General features: G+C 42.1%; 1 protein-coding gene across 1 annotated transcript in view; it reads right to left on the bottom strand.

Annotated features, from left to right (window-relative positions):
* Window positions 1-17,261, bottom strand: part of TMEM184C (transmembrane protein 184C) — a 191,388-nt gene that overhangs the window by 66,427 nt on the left and 107,700 nt on the right. The window contains exon 7 of the mRNA XM_069242626.1: window positions 10,911-11,023. Coding sequence (XP_069098727.1) covers window positions 10,911-11,023 — 113 coding nt within the window. The remainder of the gene's footprint in view (window positions 1-10,910; window positions 11,024-17,261) is intronic.

Here is a 17,261-nt window from a genome sequence, read left to right as displayed (position 1 = left end):
AGCTCAGGCTGGACTGTTCCTATCGGGAGCAGGGTCAAGACTGATTTGCATATGACTGGGTCCAAACTGGAATGGCATGGCAAGCAAAAAAAAAAAGAGATTGATTAAACCCAGATCTGTGACTGGGGGTGAATGTTTGATTTGTTCCGCATTCCATCTGTACTTTTTGCAATGTTGCCCTAGCTAGGAAGGGTACACCCAGACGTGGCTTCCTATGCCACCAGATTCAAGCTAGCCTGACTGATGAGGAGTGATACCCTGAAACCAGTCCCAGTATGCTTGGTTCCGGTCCAGGGAGGGCCTGGCCTGACAACTCGGGATGGACTGTTCCCATAGGGAGCAGGGTCAAGACTGATTTTCATATGCCTGGGTCCAAACTGGAATGGCAAGGTGAGCATAAAAAAAATGGATTAAACCCAGATCTGTGACTGGGGGGGTCAGTGTTTGATTTGAGGTGAATGTTTGATTTGTTCCGCATTCCATCCATCATCTGTTCTTTTTGCATTTGTAGCCATATGTGGGAAGGGTATGCCCAGATGTGGGTCCCCTGTTTGCTACACCACCAATTCAAGCTAGCCTGGCTGATGAGGGGTGATACCCCGAAACCGGTCCTAGGATGTTTGTTTCTAGTCCATGGAGGACCTGGCCAGGTAGTTCGGGCTGCACGGTTCCCATGGGGAGCAGGGTCAAGACTAACTGGCACATGGCTGGGTCCAAACTGGAAAGGCATGGCAAGCAAAAAAAAATAAAAAAAATATGGATTAAACCCAGATCGGGGACTGGGAGTGAATGTTTGATTTGTTCAGCATTCCACCCATTATCAGTTCTTTTTGCAGATCATTATGAAAGGCAAAGAGGTTATTGGACATACATGAAGAACAGTCTCCTGCAAGATGGGAGCACCCCTATTGCAACACTCAATTACCACAACATCTACTTTGGCAAAGGCTTAGACTTCACTAGAAAAAGAAGAAGGCATTACCAGAGGACATTGTAGGTGATAGGGTGTGCTCAATTCGACATCCAAGAATGGGTAACAGGAAAACTACTGACCCCAATGAACAAAGGTTTCAGCTTTAGACTCGCAGATTGAAGACTATTTTCCCTTACATCTTAGCAGGCTTAAGGTATAAAGAGAGGAAGAGGGCTGAAAATGTGATGTTGTAGGTCAAGACCCCAAGGACAAAGGCAGTCCTAGATTTATACACATTACAAAAGTGCAACAAACTAGCCAAGTGAATTAACAAACCATTATCTCTGAAGAAAACCCTCTCTGCTACCAGACAGCACTCTGAATGTCTGCACCCAATCTTTAACTTTAAATAATAGAGAACATAGCAAAGAACACCAGACAATCTCTCCACCCTTAAAGGAACTAATTGCCCACAATATCAAATCATCCAGTTTGGTAATTGATACTCAAATTGTTTGTCTGGAATCTCCCATGAGAACTACTTGAAAGTGATATTCTACAACAATGGCAGATCTCTGTCTCTCGTACTGAAATTAGGATCATACACCTATACATTAGCTAGAATGTATGCCCCAAATATTGTAGATATTTTGTTGGTAGCTGAGGAGCACATGATAATTGTTAGAGGTCTGAATACTGTATATCTCCATCAAGGACAACTTATCCAGAGTAAAGAAGACACCTTTCTAGAGCTAGTTAATGTTGGGAGATGCTACCCCCTGACAAACCAGACTTCACCTTTTTTCCCTGTTGGTACACAAAGCGTACATCAAAGTAGACCACTTTTTAGTAGGCTCTTTCATTATAAATATCACAGAAACAAAGACTGGATGTATCGTTCTGCAAGATCACGCCCCTGATAAAAGACACCCCTAAAAACACATCCACAACAAAATGTAGGCCTTTTAATGAACACTTGCTTTACAACCACCAATTAGAGAGGAGACGTTCTGGTAGAGAAAAAGGAGATATAAGAGCAGGATTTTTTGGGACACCTTAAAAGCCATACTAAGTGGCTGTTTAATATCTGTCTGTCAGGCTTAATGTTGGGAAGGAAATGCGTTCACATCTCGAGTCACAGCTAAAAGAGACAGGAAGGAAATATAGGAAAAAGGATTTACCCAAATTATGGCACAAGCTGCTAGTACTTTGACACAAGTCAATGCATCAGACATTGATAAAGCAGAATATACTTTACTCCACCCTGAACAATAATACTATTCAGGGGGGTCATAAGGCAGAATGTGTATTGGCATGGAAGTGACAGGCTAAGTGAAAGTGACAATAGCATTAAGTGTGAACAGGAGTGGGACGCAAATTGCTGATGACAATGTTATTGCTGGCTTGATTAGTGCCTTCTATGCTAACCTATGTTGCACAGAATAAGACACAGGAACAAGTCTGTTCTTATCTGCAGCAATCCAGGTGTAGAAACTGACACTGAATCAAGCGGCCAACTAGAATGCCTTATTTAGGCACAGGAAGTAATCATTACTATTGAAAGGCTTAAAAAGGGCAAATAACTAGGTCCCAACGTTTACACTGCTTTTTTTGATAAAACATTCAACATGCCCCTTGCACAAATCAAGTCTGCAACTCCTATAACTTTGAATAATCTCACTTTCCTAATGGGACAGCAAAATTGGTGATTGCTTAATAGGGTAAGTACCTGGCTCAAGGTAGTATATATAGACAAATTTTCCTTCTATGCTTACATGCCAAACTCTTCAAAAACATATTAGCTATCAGACTGAGGCCAGTTCTAGCTGGTCTAATTGACCTTGCTCAGTTGGGCTTTTGTTGTAAGACACTAAGTACAATGACATTTTTAAAAATCCTCCACATACCTAATAATGTACAAAGAACACAAACGAGCATTATTCATCTCATTTGATACAGAGAAAGCATTTGACTGGGCAAACTGGCAATTTTATAGGTGAAGTACATGAAACCTTTGGTATGGCGACAAATTTTAAAAATAAGTCATGCAAGGCTGTGAAGTGCCTACTGCATCAGTGACAGTCAACTGTGATGTCATTCGCTCTCCCCTTAGCTATATAGAAACCAGACATGGTTGTCCTCCTGTCCCCATTGTTTTTCCTCTCTCACAATGGAACAACTAGCAGAGTGGATTTGTAGGTGTTATGACGGGCATGAATAGTTTCAAAATGGCTGTGTAAGCCAATTACGTTTCAATGACAATGACAAATCTAGACAACTATGTCCCCTCCCTGAAGGAACCACCCCTGCGTGGGAAAGGGTTAGAATTTTAGGTAAACCTGTCTGTTAGAGCCTAATTCTAAACGTATTGATCACATAAGAAGCACACATACTAAAAGCAGCTTTCCATTTCAATGGGCCACAGATTCATTAACAAGTTTGGGTTATCAAGTTACTCTTACAACTGACCAAATAATCAGAGTAAACTCCTCACAGCTTTTAAAAGATGTATGAAAGGATCTAAATGTGTGGCATGCAGGAGGGATACAGGGGCAGTAAAACTGACAGTTGTTTCTAGGATCCTGTTTATTTTCCAAGCAATACCACTCCCTACCTACACACCCAACTGGAAAAACAGCTGCATAGGGTGATTATTGATTTTATGTGGGTAGCCTAATGTCTTTGATTTGGGTATTGCATACACACCAAGCCTTCAGAAGAGGAAGGAAAAGGCTTTCCTGGTGCTGCTTTATGGTATAGAAAAATATATAATCAGAGAAGAATGGTGTATCATTGATCAACCTGTAGCCTGGACGGAAGGTCTCATGGCTGAAGAGGAAGGCTCCTCTATTGCTCATAAGAGTTTAGGATAAAGACTTTGTGAGGCTTGGCTTCATTATGTTTCCATGACTATTATCACCCATTTTTGGTAGTCTCAAATTCACCCCTTCTCCATTCAAAAGATGGTTTAGCAAATGGAAGTCTCACGGAAGCCTCAGAATAGGGGAAGTCCTTGACCTACAGCGTATTTGATTGTTTCAGACATTAAAGAGTTGAGGGCGTCTCAGAGAGTGAAAGATATAAATGTTACTAATTAGGCATTGGGCTTTACAACTGTTGATCAAACCAAATGTCTCCAAAAAGTGAATGTCTGAGAAATGGATATTTATGAAAGAGGATGACAAAATTCTCATTTCTGAGACATTTCACTGGCTCCAGCAAACACCTGATGTTCTCCTTGTTCACCCCTTTGTCCAACTACAAATCTTGATGTTCCGTATGATACCTATTTCAGTACTATGCAGGAAAACCTTTAGATACATAATACAAATAACCATGATATAACATATCTACTGCTGTGGCACTTGAGGCAGGCTGAAGCTGGATGCTTTGCAAAATTCATCCCATTAATAATTATGGGAAGTGAACATATTTTTGATAGGTGATAAAACATTTGGTGAAAGGATATCCTCTACCGTTGCCCAAATTGGGTTAAATTCCAAAAACCCTGCTCCCCACACCACCCCCTTCTCCAGAACAAATCACTGGCACTCAAAACTAACAAACAGTTCAGAAGAAAATGGTCTAAAACAACTTAAACAGTGCACACTTTCGGGCTTCTTTCGCTTAGCTATAGAGAGGACATATTCTAGTGGCTAAAGAGTAGAGACGGAAAACAGAAAAACTGGATTTTAATGTATTGGCCACATTCTGTGATTCTGACTGAAGGACGTTCTGAGCTTAATAAATAGTTTGCTTTTAATATCAATAAGCACCTGCTACCCCGGGACATCTTCAAAAGAAAGCATAGATGTCATAGCAGGCGGCTGGTGTTTAACTTCCCATTTATGCTTGCTCGTGGCTTCTGAAGTTTCTGCAGCCCTTGCTGGATACTACATTAACCCATGAACATACAAAGTTATATTACCCCCGGAGCAGTGATAATGGCTAAAAATGTATGCACCATTTACGGACCATGGGCCTATTTTAGAGTTTGGCGAACAACATACTCTGTGACAAACGTGAGGGATATCCCAACCACTGTATTACAAGTAGAATAGTATATAATGCATTTGTAATATGAGGGACAGGACATACATCTAAATCAAGCCACGTGTCATTCCTGTGGTCCAAAGAATGTTTTTCTTTACAATAGCCAGCTAAGATTGTGCTTGGTATGGAAGGGTTTGGTAGTTTTTTTTTGCAGAATTTACTAAAAGCTAAAAGAAAGTGGTTGTTCTCACTATAGTTTTCCAACTTTTTTCCATCAGTGGATGAGTAGAAATAAAAAAGGCTGCAAGTTTGATCTGCCTTCAAAGAGCCCAATAACCCGGTGGGCTGCTGGCAAATCATGGTAGGGTGAAGGAAAGAGACCGAAAGTAAAGGTGTGCAACCAATGAGCACTGCAGTTTTATCAGCTAATAATTCATGGTGTCACACTAGCTTTTTCCACGCTGCCATGTTCCAATAGATAGCAAAGTCATAAGCATGAATGATGCAGAAAGTTCACAAATATGCAAATCATCAGGATTTGTTTTCTTTTCTTTCTTAGGAGTAACTAAATGTGTGGCAGAGCCGTGCATTGAGCTGCAGGTGCATATGTAGAAATCCTCAGTGTTTAGTTGTTGTTTTGTTTAAAGACAGATATGGGCACGGCAGACCTGCCAACCTCGAACAAAATCTCACTGTGTGAAGGGAAGGTACCAAGAGGGGGCGGAGCCTGGGGAGTGGACGGGACAAGTGAAAAAGAGTATGGCTTTGTGCAGGTACTGACTGTGACCTGTACGAACCCCCACCCCCCAAACAAATCCACAAGGGAGCCTTGAAGGGCTCCTGCTGATGTCCTGGGGAGATTGCAAACTCCCCATAAGAAGAGAATGCAGTGCAATGGCCAGACCTGCCAACTTTGGAGCTGAGGAACCATGTTTGAGTTTCGGCGTCGGTTTAACATCCTGTGATTCTGGAGAAACCACAGTGGGCCAGATGTACAATGAAATCTGTTTGTGATTTCCTAACAGTGAATCTTTGTGATTCGCAATTAGGAAATTGCAAACAGAGATGTACTAATGTGTATCAGACACATTTAGCAATTCCCATTGGGTCGCAAATGGGTCTACCTCATCAATATTCATATGGTAGGTCGCAATTTGCGACTGGCCAAAAATCACAGGGATGGTGGCCTGCAAAGGGTCAGCATACCACCACGTCTGTGATTGCTTTTTAAATAAAGCATATATTTTTTTTTTAACTGCAGCCTGTTTTCCTTAAACGAAAACAGGATGTGTTTCAAAAAGAAAAATAACAAGTTTTCTTTTCATTTTTTAAGAGTAGGTAGTGGTCCGTGGGTCCACTGTCTGCTCTTAAAAAATGTTTGCACCCATATTCACAAAGGGGAAGGAGTACTTCCCATTTGCGAATGGGTTACCACAAATTTGAAGTCAGTGGTGAACTGCTAATGTTTTGCCACCTCATTTCGGTTGCAAAACATTCATACATCCCACTACGAGTCGCTTTTAGGAAGGGATGCCCTTAACACTCCCCTTCCTAATACCCGAACGCAAACCTAATTTGAGATTCAGTAAAAGGTTACTGAATTGCAAAATAGTGTTCGTACATCCCAAAATGGATTTTAGTGTTTGCAAACGGCCAGATTCTGCTAAAACCTTTGTTAATCTCCCAATGCCTACCAAAAAGTGAATGTGTCCTTGTGTAACGTAACTGGTGCTCATACCTTCGAGTTGAATTCAGGCTATATAAAAACTGCACACAAAAAAAAAAATGGGCATCAGGTGTGTTCAGTCTCAAGACAATGTCAGTTGTAAACACTCTGTGCAGGGCTTTCCAACTATCACTGTCTCCCACTGTGTGATATCGGCTCCTTACCAGGAGGCTGTCTGAAAGGAGCAGATATTGTGAGACACGGTGGCGCCATGTGAGCTGGCAGGTCTGGCACAGGAAATGAAAGCTGTCAACAAGACGCATTTGATATTTTCTTTTTAACTATATGTACCTGAACTGTTGGACCAGCTGACCAAGTTGTCTTTTTAAGCCATGGGGCGAGGACTCGTGACTAATTAACACACATCCATTGAAAAAAATGCAGTGCCGTTCACTTAGGCAAGCGATCACAGTCTACAGCAAGGAGTTGTTTAACCCCTTCTGTGCCGAGGACGTAGTGGTTACGTCCTTCGGCACAGTGCTGCTGTGCCGAGGACGTAACCACTACGTCCTCGGCACACAGCCCAGAGGGAGCGCTCTCGCTCCCTCTGTGTGCTTCCCTCCACCCCCCCAAGTCAGGGATGGAAGGGGAAGCCCTTCCCCTTACACCCCCAACCCCCCCTGTGATGTCAGCGCGCGCTGATTTGTCACAGGGTCTGCCCCCCAGAGCTTCCAGCGCGATTGAAAGAGAAATGCTCAGCATTTCTCTTTCAATCACGTGGGGGAGGACGGGAGAGGCTTCAAATGTATTTCCTTCCCTTTGAAGTCTCTCCCAGGGTTTCAAAAGCCGGATTGCTTTCAATGCGGCTTTTGAAACCCCACCAGACACCAGGGATGTGTTTCTTTTTTTTTTTTTTAAAGTGACATAAGGGAGCGACCCCTTGGGCAAGGGTCGCTCCCAGGGGGGCATTTTTTTTTAAGGCCTTTTCTGCCCCCGCTGGGGGAAAATAGGCCGATCTGCCCCCGGGGAGGGGGGGGGGGGGGGGGGGAACAGAAACCTCTAGACACCAGGGATACTTTTTTTTTTTTTTTTTTTTTTGTGTTTCAGGTGTGGGGAGCGACCCCTTAGGCAAGGGTCGCTCCCATAGGGGGCAAATTATATTTAGGCCATTTCTGCCCCCCTTGGGGCAGATTGGTCTATTTTTATGAGGCCAATCTGCCCCCAAGGGGGGTAGAAACCACTAGACACCAGGGAGTTATTTTTTTGTTTTGTTTTTCACGTAAGGGGAGCGACCCCTTAGGCAAGGGTCGTTCCCCTGGGGGCAAATTTATTTTAGGCCATTTCTGCCCCCCATGGGGGCAGATCAGCCTATTGTAATTAGGCCGATCTAAACCACTAGGCACCAGGGATTTTTGTTGTTGTTTTACAGATGGGGAGCGTCCCCTTAGGCAAGGGTCGCTCCCCTGGAGGGGAAAATTGTATTTAGGCCATTTATGCCCGCTTTGGGGGCAGATCGGACGATTATAGGTCGAAACCACTAGGCACCGGGGATTTTTTTTTTGGCGCCAATGTCACGCAGGGGGAGCGACCCCGTAGGCAAGGGTCGCTCCGGGGGGGAGGAGATGGGGGGGGAATTTTTTTAGGCCATTTCTGCCCCCCCCCCCCCCCTGGGGGCAGATCGGCCTATTGTTATTAGGCCGATCTGCCCCTGGGGGGGCAGAAACCTCTAGGCGCCAGGGCACATATTTTTTTGGTTTGTTTGTTTTTTTCAGAGATGGGGAGCGACCCATTAGGCAAGGGTCGCTCCCCTGGGGGGCAAATTGTATTTAGACCATTTCTGCCCCCTTTGGGGGCAGAAACCACTAGGCACCGGGGATTTTTTTTTGGGGCGCCAATGTCACGCAGGGGGAGCGACCCCGTAGGCAAGGGTCGCTCCAGGGGGGTGGGGGGTATGGTGTTGGGAATATGGGGGACGGACAAATTTATTTTAGGCCATTTCTGCCCCTCCTGGGGCCGGCTGAGCTAGAGGCCAAAATGCACAGGTAGGCACTGTTTTCTTTAAAAAAATGTGATGTGTCCACGTTGCGTTTTGGGGCATTTCCTGTCGCGGGCGCTAGGCCTACCCACACAAGTGAGGTATCATTTTTATCGGGAGACTTGGGGGAACGCTGGGTGGAAGGAAATTTGTGGCTCCTCTCTGATTCCAGAACTTTCTGTCACCAAAATGTGAGGAAAACGTGTTTTTTTAGCCAAATTTTGAGGTTTGCAAAGGATTCTGGGTAACAGAACCTGGTCAGAGCCCCACAAGTCACCCCATCGTGGATTCCCCTAGGTCTCTAGTTTTCAAAAATGCACAGGTTTGATAGGTTTCCCTGGGTGCCGGCTGAGCTAGAGGCAAAAATGTACAGGTAGGCACTTTGCAAAAAACACCTCTGTTTTCTTTCAAAAAATGTGATGTGTCCACGTTGCGTTTTGGGGCATTTCCTGTTGCGGGCGCTAGGCCTACCCACACAAGTGAGGTATCATTTTTATCGGGAGACTTGGGGGAACGCTGGGTGGAAGGAAATTTGTGGCTCCTCTCTGATTCCAGAACTTTCTGTCACCAAAATTTGAGGAAAATGTGTTTTTTTAGCCAAAGTTTGAGGTTTGCAAAGGATTCTGGGTAACAGAACCTGATCAGAGCCCCACAAGTCACCCCATCCTGGATTCCCCTAGGTCTCTAGTTTTCAAAAATGCACAGGGTTGGTAGGTTTTCCTAGGTGCCGGCTGAGCTAGAGGCCAAAATCTACAGGTAGGCACTTTGCAAAAAACACCTCTGTTTTCTTTAAAAAAATGTGATGTGTCCACGTAGTGTTTTGGGGCGTTTCCTGACGCGGGCCCTAGGCCTTACCACACAAGTGATGTACCATTTTTATCGGGAGACTTGGGGGAACATAGATTAGCAAAACAAGTGTTATTGCCCCTTGTCTTTCTCTACATTTTTTCCTTCCAAATATAAGTGAGTGTGTAAAAAAGACATCTATTTGAGAAATGCCCTGTAATTCACATGCTAGTATGGTCACCCCGGAATTCAGTGATGTGCAAATAATCACTGCTTCTCAACACCTTACCTTGTGCCCTTTTTGGAAATAGAAAGGTTTTCTTGATAGCTACTTTTCACTCTTTATATTTCAGCAAATGAATTGCTGTATACCCGGTATAGAGTGAAAACGCACTGCAGGGAGCAGCTCATTTATTGGCTCTGGGTACCTAGGGTTCTTGATGAACCTAGGAGCCCTATATATCCCCGCAACCAGAGGAGTCCAGCAGACGTAACGGTATATTGCTTTCGAAAATCTGACATTGCAGGAAAAAGTTACAGAGTAAAACGTAGAGAAGAAGTGATGTTTTTTTCACCTCAATTTCAATATTTTTCTTTTTGAGTTGTTATTTTCTGTAGGAAACCCTTGTAGGATCTACACAAATTACCCCTTGCTGAATTCAGAATTTTGTCTACTTTTCAGAAATGGTTAGGTTTCTGGGATCCAGCATTGGTTTCACGCCCATTTCTGTCACTGACTGAAACAAAACATTGTAAAAATGGGGTATGTCCCAGTAAAATGCCAAATTTGTGTTGAAAAATTGGGTTTTCTGATTCAAGTCTGCCTGCTCCTGAAAGCAGGGAAGCTGGTGATTTTAGCACCGCAAACCCTTTGTTGATGCCATTTTCAGGGAAAAAACCACAAGCCTTCTTCTGCAGCCACTTTTTCCCATTTTTTTGAAAAAAACGAAATTTTCACTGTATTTTGGCTAATTTCTTGGTCTCCTACAGGGGAAACCACAAACTCTGGGTACCATTAGAATCCCAAGGATGTTGGAAAAAAAGGACGCAAATTTGGCGTGGATAGCTTATGTGGACAAAAGGTTATGAGGGCCTAAGCGCGAACTGCCCCAAATAGCCAAAAAAAGGCTCGGCACAGGAGGGGGAAAAGGCCTGGCAGCGAAGGGGTTAAAAGTTTTTTGTTTTTGTTTTTTTACATTTAAATCAAGCACAGAGAAGCCTTTAGCCCTAGAACCATTTATAAAGTGGATGTGCACACTGTGCACTAGCTACTTGACTTTACTCACACAATGATGAAATGGACTGATCTATTGTCCCATGCTGTACATAGTGGCGGGCAGAAGCGTGACTGACAGTTTAAAAGGCCAATGGATAAAGACAAGTGACCAAAAGCCTCTATATGCCTGTTTATCATATACATATTTATATTTTGAAAAACATTGGTGTGGCGGAAAAGCTAAAGCTGTCTAAGAGGTCACACCTAAAGAGACTCGTTTTGGAAAGATAAATATACTCACCAGAACGACACAAAGACAACCATCTTCACACAGAGAAACTTGCCAACAGGCTGGATGGGATTCAGTTCCTCCTTTAACACTTTATAAAACAGCACAAGGCAGTACATGGCAAACTATACACAGGGAAAATTCAAAGAAAAATGTCAATAAGCATTTAATCCTGAAATGCAATATATTTAGTACACCACAAATTCTTGAACTAGATTGAAAGTGATGCACTCAAAACCAATTATAATTTCAACCCAAAAATACATGTAATTTCGGAAAGGCATTTTTTGAAAATATGGGGAATGGCTTTACATGTTTATCAGAAGATAGGGTCATAAAGAAACTGATTAGCCACATATTGCTGTTCAAAGGCTGTAAGGGGAGACAGGCAAAGGTGCCCATGTATAAACACCTGTACATCTATGGAGATGGTACATTTGATGTTTTTTTTTTTTTAAACTTAGGACAATTTTCAACTGAACATTTCTATTCAAGAAATGCGTCTAAATTCTACTAATGGAGTTAAGGAATGGCACATTTACAAAACATTTATTAAAACGTAAGTAACTGGCTAATTTGAAGCGCTGCATGCCAGAGTATGTTTATTAAAGGGACGAATTTAAGAGTCTTTATCACACCCTCCTCCTCCTCTTAACCCCTCACCCCAACAACGCACCTTTTGCACAGTTCAATAATACATCGAAGGCTGTACACTGGGAGTCAAAACATCTCAAGCTCTGCGTCGACAGTCACTTGACCACAGTTAGGTTTTACTACTTTTGCTACAGGAGTCACATCACAAGAGCCATTCTATGCAGATGAGTAACTGTAGGTGAAAGTGGAACCCTAAAAGTGGGGACCGCATTGTCAGCGTCTTGCTACTCAAACATACTGACTCTTTCCATCCTCTGTAAACCAGTTAACAATGGCACGCTCATCGCTAATTTTAACTTACAACTAAAATCAAAGTATATCTAAGCTGATACTCATAATAACATATCAATCAAGGGCGAAGATGTCTGACAGGCAGGTCATTGCCTGAACTCCCTGATGCTAGCAGGCTAAAGAAAACTGAATGCTGTGTTATGGTTTGCGTTACAGCAAGAACTACAGTTTACTACCACGAGTTGGTGCTTTACCAATATCTGCAAACTGAATTACTGCTTATGGTCGACCTACTCAGACGCCCTGCCCCATAAAAGCCTGACAACTGCAGCTGGAAACGGGTGTGGAGGTTACACAAGAGAAACTCTAGCTAGACTAGAGGAAGAGGCCAGACAAAGCACGCCGATTACCACTGAACGTAAAATTGCGTGCTAATTCATGAAGCCAGGCTTCCCATTTTTTTTTTTTAAACACAGCAAGTTATTGCCTGCGAGTTTGGGGTAGTTTAAAAGTCCAATGGTTAAAAATTAACATAAATCTCACCATGTCACCAAAGCAAAGAATTCTGTGATTTCCTCTACATCTCTCTTTTTTTTTTTTTTTGGCATTTTACAAGTTTAAAATACAGAATGACTGTAGCTCGAATCTTCATCCAAAACTGTTCTGTCGAAGGTAATCATTACCCTATCCCGTGGCACCTTTTATTCAGCTTCTTGAAGTACTGACCCTCTGTAAAGCGGAAAATGAAATGTGGATCTATAAATGAAGGTCACCCTATGGTAGGTATTGCTGGCCGGGCACCACTCAAAATAGCCTTTCTAGGCTTGACAGAACTATACTTCCACCATTGCTTATGATGTTAAAAGGAATCTGAAGCACTTGAGTTATAATTTTGTTTTTTCTTTGTTACACATATTTAATTGCATTTACACTTAGAACCACTGATCTGTCAAATGTTTGCATTTTTAAAAAAAACTATTTTCGCAATGCATTTCAAGTTGTCAAAAACTCTTTGCTGAGGTCGGGGTTTACTTTAATAGTGCATTACTTGTGGAATAACAAAGCAAGCATTTATGGATACAACCACCAATACAGTGACATCTACGTATGGAAACATGTTCAAAAGTCATGTACTACTTCACCCATGGGCAAGGTGCGGAGGGCTTGGGAGGAAGACCTTGGGCTGAAAGAGGACAAGGACTGGGTGGAGGTGCTGCAGAGCCCCCGAGAAATTGTGATTAGAGCTTGATTTCGATTTATACAGCCGCGAATATTGCATTGAGCCTACGTGGCTCGAACACTCATGCATCGCCTGGGGCGCAGCGACTCCGATCTGTTTGGTAGGAGACGTGGGATAGTGGGATCATTCTTCCATATAATCTGGGAGTGTCCAGTAATTCAGGCCTATTGTCAGGAGGTGGTGACAGTCATGAACCAGGTGATCGGCCTTACGATTCAGGTGGAGGCCAGATGGCTCCTTCTTCACATAACAGGGGAGGAGAGGTGTCTCAAATCTCAAAAGATCTGGCTCATGCTGGCGGCGGGAGTGGCCAAGAGGAACACTGCAAGGATAGGAGGGGCAGCACACCTACCGGCTCTCTCAGACTGGAAAAGGGACCTTGATTGATTCTAAAGGGCTGAACAGGTTACTTATAAAAACTGTGGTTGCCCCTAAGAAATTCGGAAACATTTTGACCCCTGGGTTGAATACAGAGCGTAGTATGTGGAAAGGGGAACGGGATGGGAGGAAAGCTGAGACAAAGATGTCCCCTCGAGGAGGCTACGAAGGGATAGGGGAAGGCCACAAGGAAGGGTATGGCATAACTTAACCACTAATCTTAACTGTGAGAATTAATTGTGTTTCTTATAGTGTCCACTCTATTATTCAAGATGATGTTAAGATGTGTAAGATGAGCGATGGTTTAATAAAAATATTTTTTTTAAAACAATCATGTACTACTTTTAAGTTTGATCCAAACATCATTGTCCTAGCATCGAACTATAGCCACATCATAATGAACACAGTTACTTTACACTGTGGGAGCAATAAATGATCTTCTGCAACATAAATTAATAACTCTCATTAACAATATATGCATCCATCCAAATCTGTTATCACCCCTAAAACTGCTGGAAGAAAATAGAACCACTTATAATCAAAATGGTAAGAATATAACATTTACCAATAAAATGGATGAAAACCGCATTGACGTTTTAGATGCAAGAATCACACAACAGAAAGAAGGACAGGATACAGAATTGGTCAGAAAAACCCATGGATTGCAACAATTTGCTAGGCTATCAGTAATTTATTTTTGTGGATATTAAAGGAAAATCCTTAGTACATGGAAATGAGTACGACAAGACAAAAAACATCGAAAGCAGAGCATTCTGAAATTGAAGACTGAAATGATGGTGAAATTCACCTAAAGGGGATATCCTCAGGAGAGACCAGTCAAGGCATGTGAGAGAACATATAAGACGGAAAGGAAAACACTGCTCAATGGTAAAGGAAAGAAAAAGATGCCAATGATTACCAAATATATGATACAGAGTAAAAATATTATTTGCAGCCACTGGAAGATCCTTGAAACGGACACAAATATAAAGGTTACTCTACAGGGGCTCCCTATGATGCCATATGCTTTAATTGACAATATAAAGGAATTGCGTGCCAACAAGAAGAAATTTTCCAAAACCCATCACATACTAGGGGACCATGCCTTGAAATTACTGTACATCATTTAATAACATAATAAAAAGAAATTTAGTGTTTCACCGACGCATAGGTGAAAAAACTACACATTTGTCTATGTGTCACCACTGTCTGCATTTATTTCATCAAATGTCTCTGTGAACTGAAATATGTGTCAAAAATAGAATGGAAAATTAAAAGGAGAATTACAAACATACAAGCATGATTAGAAATAGGAATACAACAACTGGAGCATCTCTTCATTTGAATGAAGAGCAACACAATGTGACTCAACTAAGATTTCATATATTGGTGAGAATATCAAAGTTACCTTATGGTGAAAACAGAATTAACTGACCGTTACCAAAGAGACTATTTTGAATACAAAAAACATTTTTTTGTACTCTAAAACCATAAATGACAAAATTGATGACTGCCGCCATTTGTAAATTACTAGACTAGTTTTCTCCAAAATGGTTCAACAGAGGAGTAATTAAGACTTGTGTTTTTTCCTGTAGGATCTAAAAGTATAACTGTAGACATAGTAGTGACCATGGTATTCTTCAGGTCTAGATACAGTTCCAGCTATTGGTATGGATTTATAGGAATATGGTCCTATGGTCCAATGGATTGCGTTGGTATGTTGAATACTAGATTGTCTAATACTGTTATGGACCAATGGATGTGTAATTAAATATTTTGGTATTGTTTGATACTATTATTGTTTTGTCTAAATCATTTATTTCTCTGCTAAATATATGTGTTGTTCAGTGTGGTAAGTGGAAAACCATCTTTCACCTTTTTTAAATGTGTGTAGAGCAGTTCAGCTATTTAGGCTCTGGGAGAAGGGGTAGTCCAGAGTAGAAATTATAATAATACAACTTTTCAACATTCCTTAAATGAGATAATTATAGAACCATTTTCAGTCTTAGGAACAACATGTTTTTTTACTCCAAGATGGCAAAAATTGAGTGTCACAGGATCACGCCATCCAATAATGGTTGTTACCAGGTCTTTCTTTGAGGAGCCAGTATTACAAAGATAGGGACTAGGTTTTCCAATATTATTTTGGCATCGTAATCATTCATTTTTCAGGTAAAGATATGGGTATTCTACTGTAGTAATTATAAACGTCTCCAGTATCTGCCACCCTTTTCAAAATGTGTAGAGAAATTTTGAACCACAAAGGTTCTTGGGTATAACATGTCTGTCCATTACAAAATTACGACTAGAGGCCATCATCTAGTAATAGTTGTTACCGGGTCCTTCTCTAAGGGCTTGGCGCTAACAATAATGAAGACTGTTGTCTCCCATGCAGCAAACAGGGATTCTGGAAGCTTCTGGATTATCACAGATAAGCTACTCACATTGGAGCATGTTGTGAGAGGTTTCTATCATCACTAGCCTGTTTTGCAGGTGCCTGCATATTCTACACATGCTAAAGCAGAAAAAAGGATAGATTAAAGGTATTTCGGTATCGGCAATAGAGAGGAAACGTGGTTGGCATCTGTGGGATGATGCTAATAGCACAAACAACTGATGCTCAGAGAAGTGGATTTTAGAACGCATCTATGTGAATTACGTCTAGCAAAGTGTCATAACTTCATTTTATTGGATATTGGGCTGTTTCTGAAGACTTGTAGAGAAGAATTAAAGAGACTTATTCTTTTGTGCCCTTTGTGGTTTATAATAGTTGATCCATCCTAATCTCTTGAATTCGTCATGGTGCTATCAACATATTCTCAATGGTTTATGAATTCATGATACTTAAGTACTTCACTGAAAAAAGCAGATAGCTCATCACATCAGCCAAGGCGAAGTACTATAACACCTCCATCATTGAAGCAACCAACAGAAGCATAACAGTTTTCAAGACAATCATGCACAGCATCAAACTTCTTCAGTGAAAGTATACTGAATATCCAACAGCACATTAACAACACCAACTCTGGTTCATCTCTTATGCCCACCCATTCCCCTAGAACAGTGGTTCCCAACCTTTTGATTTCTGTGGACCCCCACTTTAACATTAATGGAACCCAGGGACCCCCACTGAATCATCGTGGGAATCCGGGGACCCCCGCCTGAGTCATTACTGGAAGCTGGGGACCTAATTTGTCAATATTTGTTAATATTTTTTCATTTTCTATGCTCTCACGGACCCCCTGAGAAGGCTTCGCGGACCCCCAGGGGTCCCCGGACCACAGGTTGGGAACCACTGCCCTAGAAGTTGTCAACAGTCATCCTTCCTAGCCCAAATTCTTGGAGATCATGTCAGTAAGCTCAGCTACCTCAGAGCCATGTTTTATGTCGTTTTACCCTCGCCCTTCACCAATGCTCTCTCACTCCTACTCACCAATGACCTCTCGCAACTACCAGCCTATCACTCACCTCAAGTAAGATCACTCAAAAGGAGTTTATGTTGAACTCCAAGATCACATTAGTGCTAGCCATCTTCTGCCCAACTACCAGTCTGGCTTTAGATCACGATGTAGCACGGAGAATGTTACTTTACACTTCAGAGACAATGTCATCTTAACCACAGATGAAGATTACCTTTGGCTCCTGATATTGGTGGACTTCTCAGTACCCTGGAGTCTCGAATGAGATTCACGTGAGCACGATTTTTACATGGGCACCTCCAGGTCACAAAAGATCCCCATCACCAGTCGATCCTGCACGGTTCCATACTATCCCCTGTCATGTCCAACCTCTACATGGAGCCACTTGGTACACTACTCAGCGATAACAGCATCAAGATACAACAATATGCTGATGATACA

The sequence above is a fragment of the Pleurodeles waltl genome, chromosome 1_2, assembly GCF_031143425.1.
Source record: "Pleurodeles waltl isolate 20211129_DDA chromosome 1_2, aPleWal1.hap1.20221129, whole genome shotgun sequence".
NCBI lineage: Eukaryota > Metazoa > Chordata > Amphibia > Caudata > Salamandridae > Pleurodeles > Pleurodeles waltl.
The sequence above is the reverse complement of the archived record's forward strand: the minus strand, read 5'-3'. Positions and strand labels throughout refer to the sequence as shown.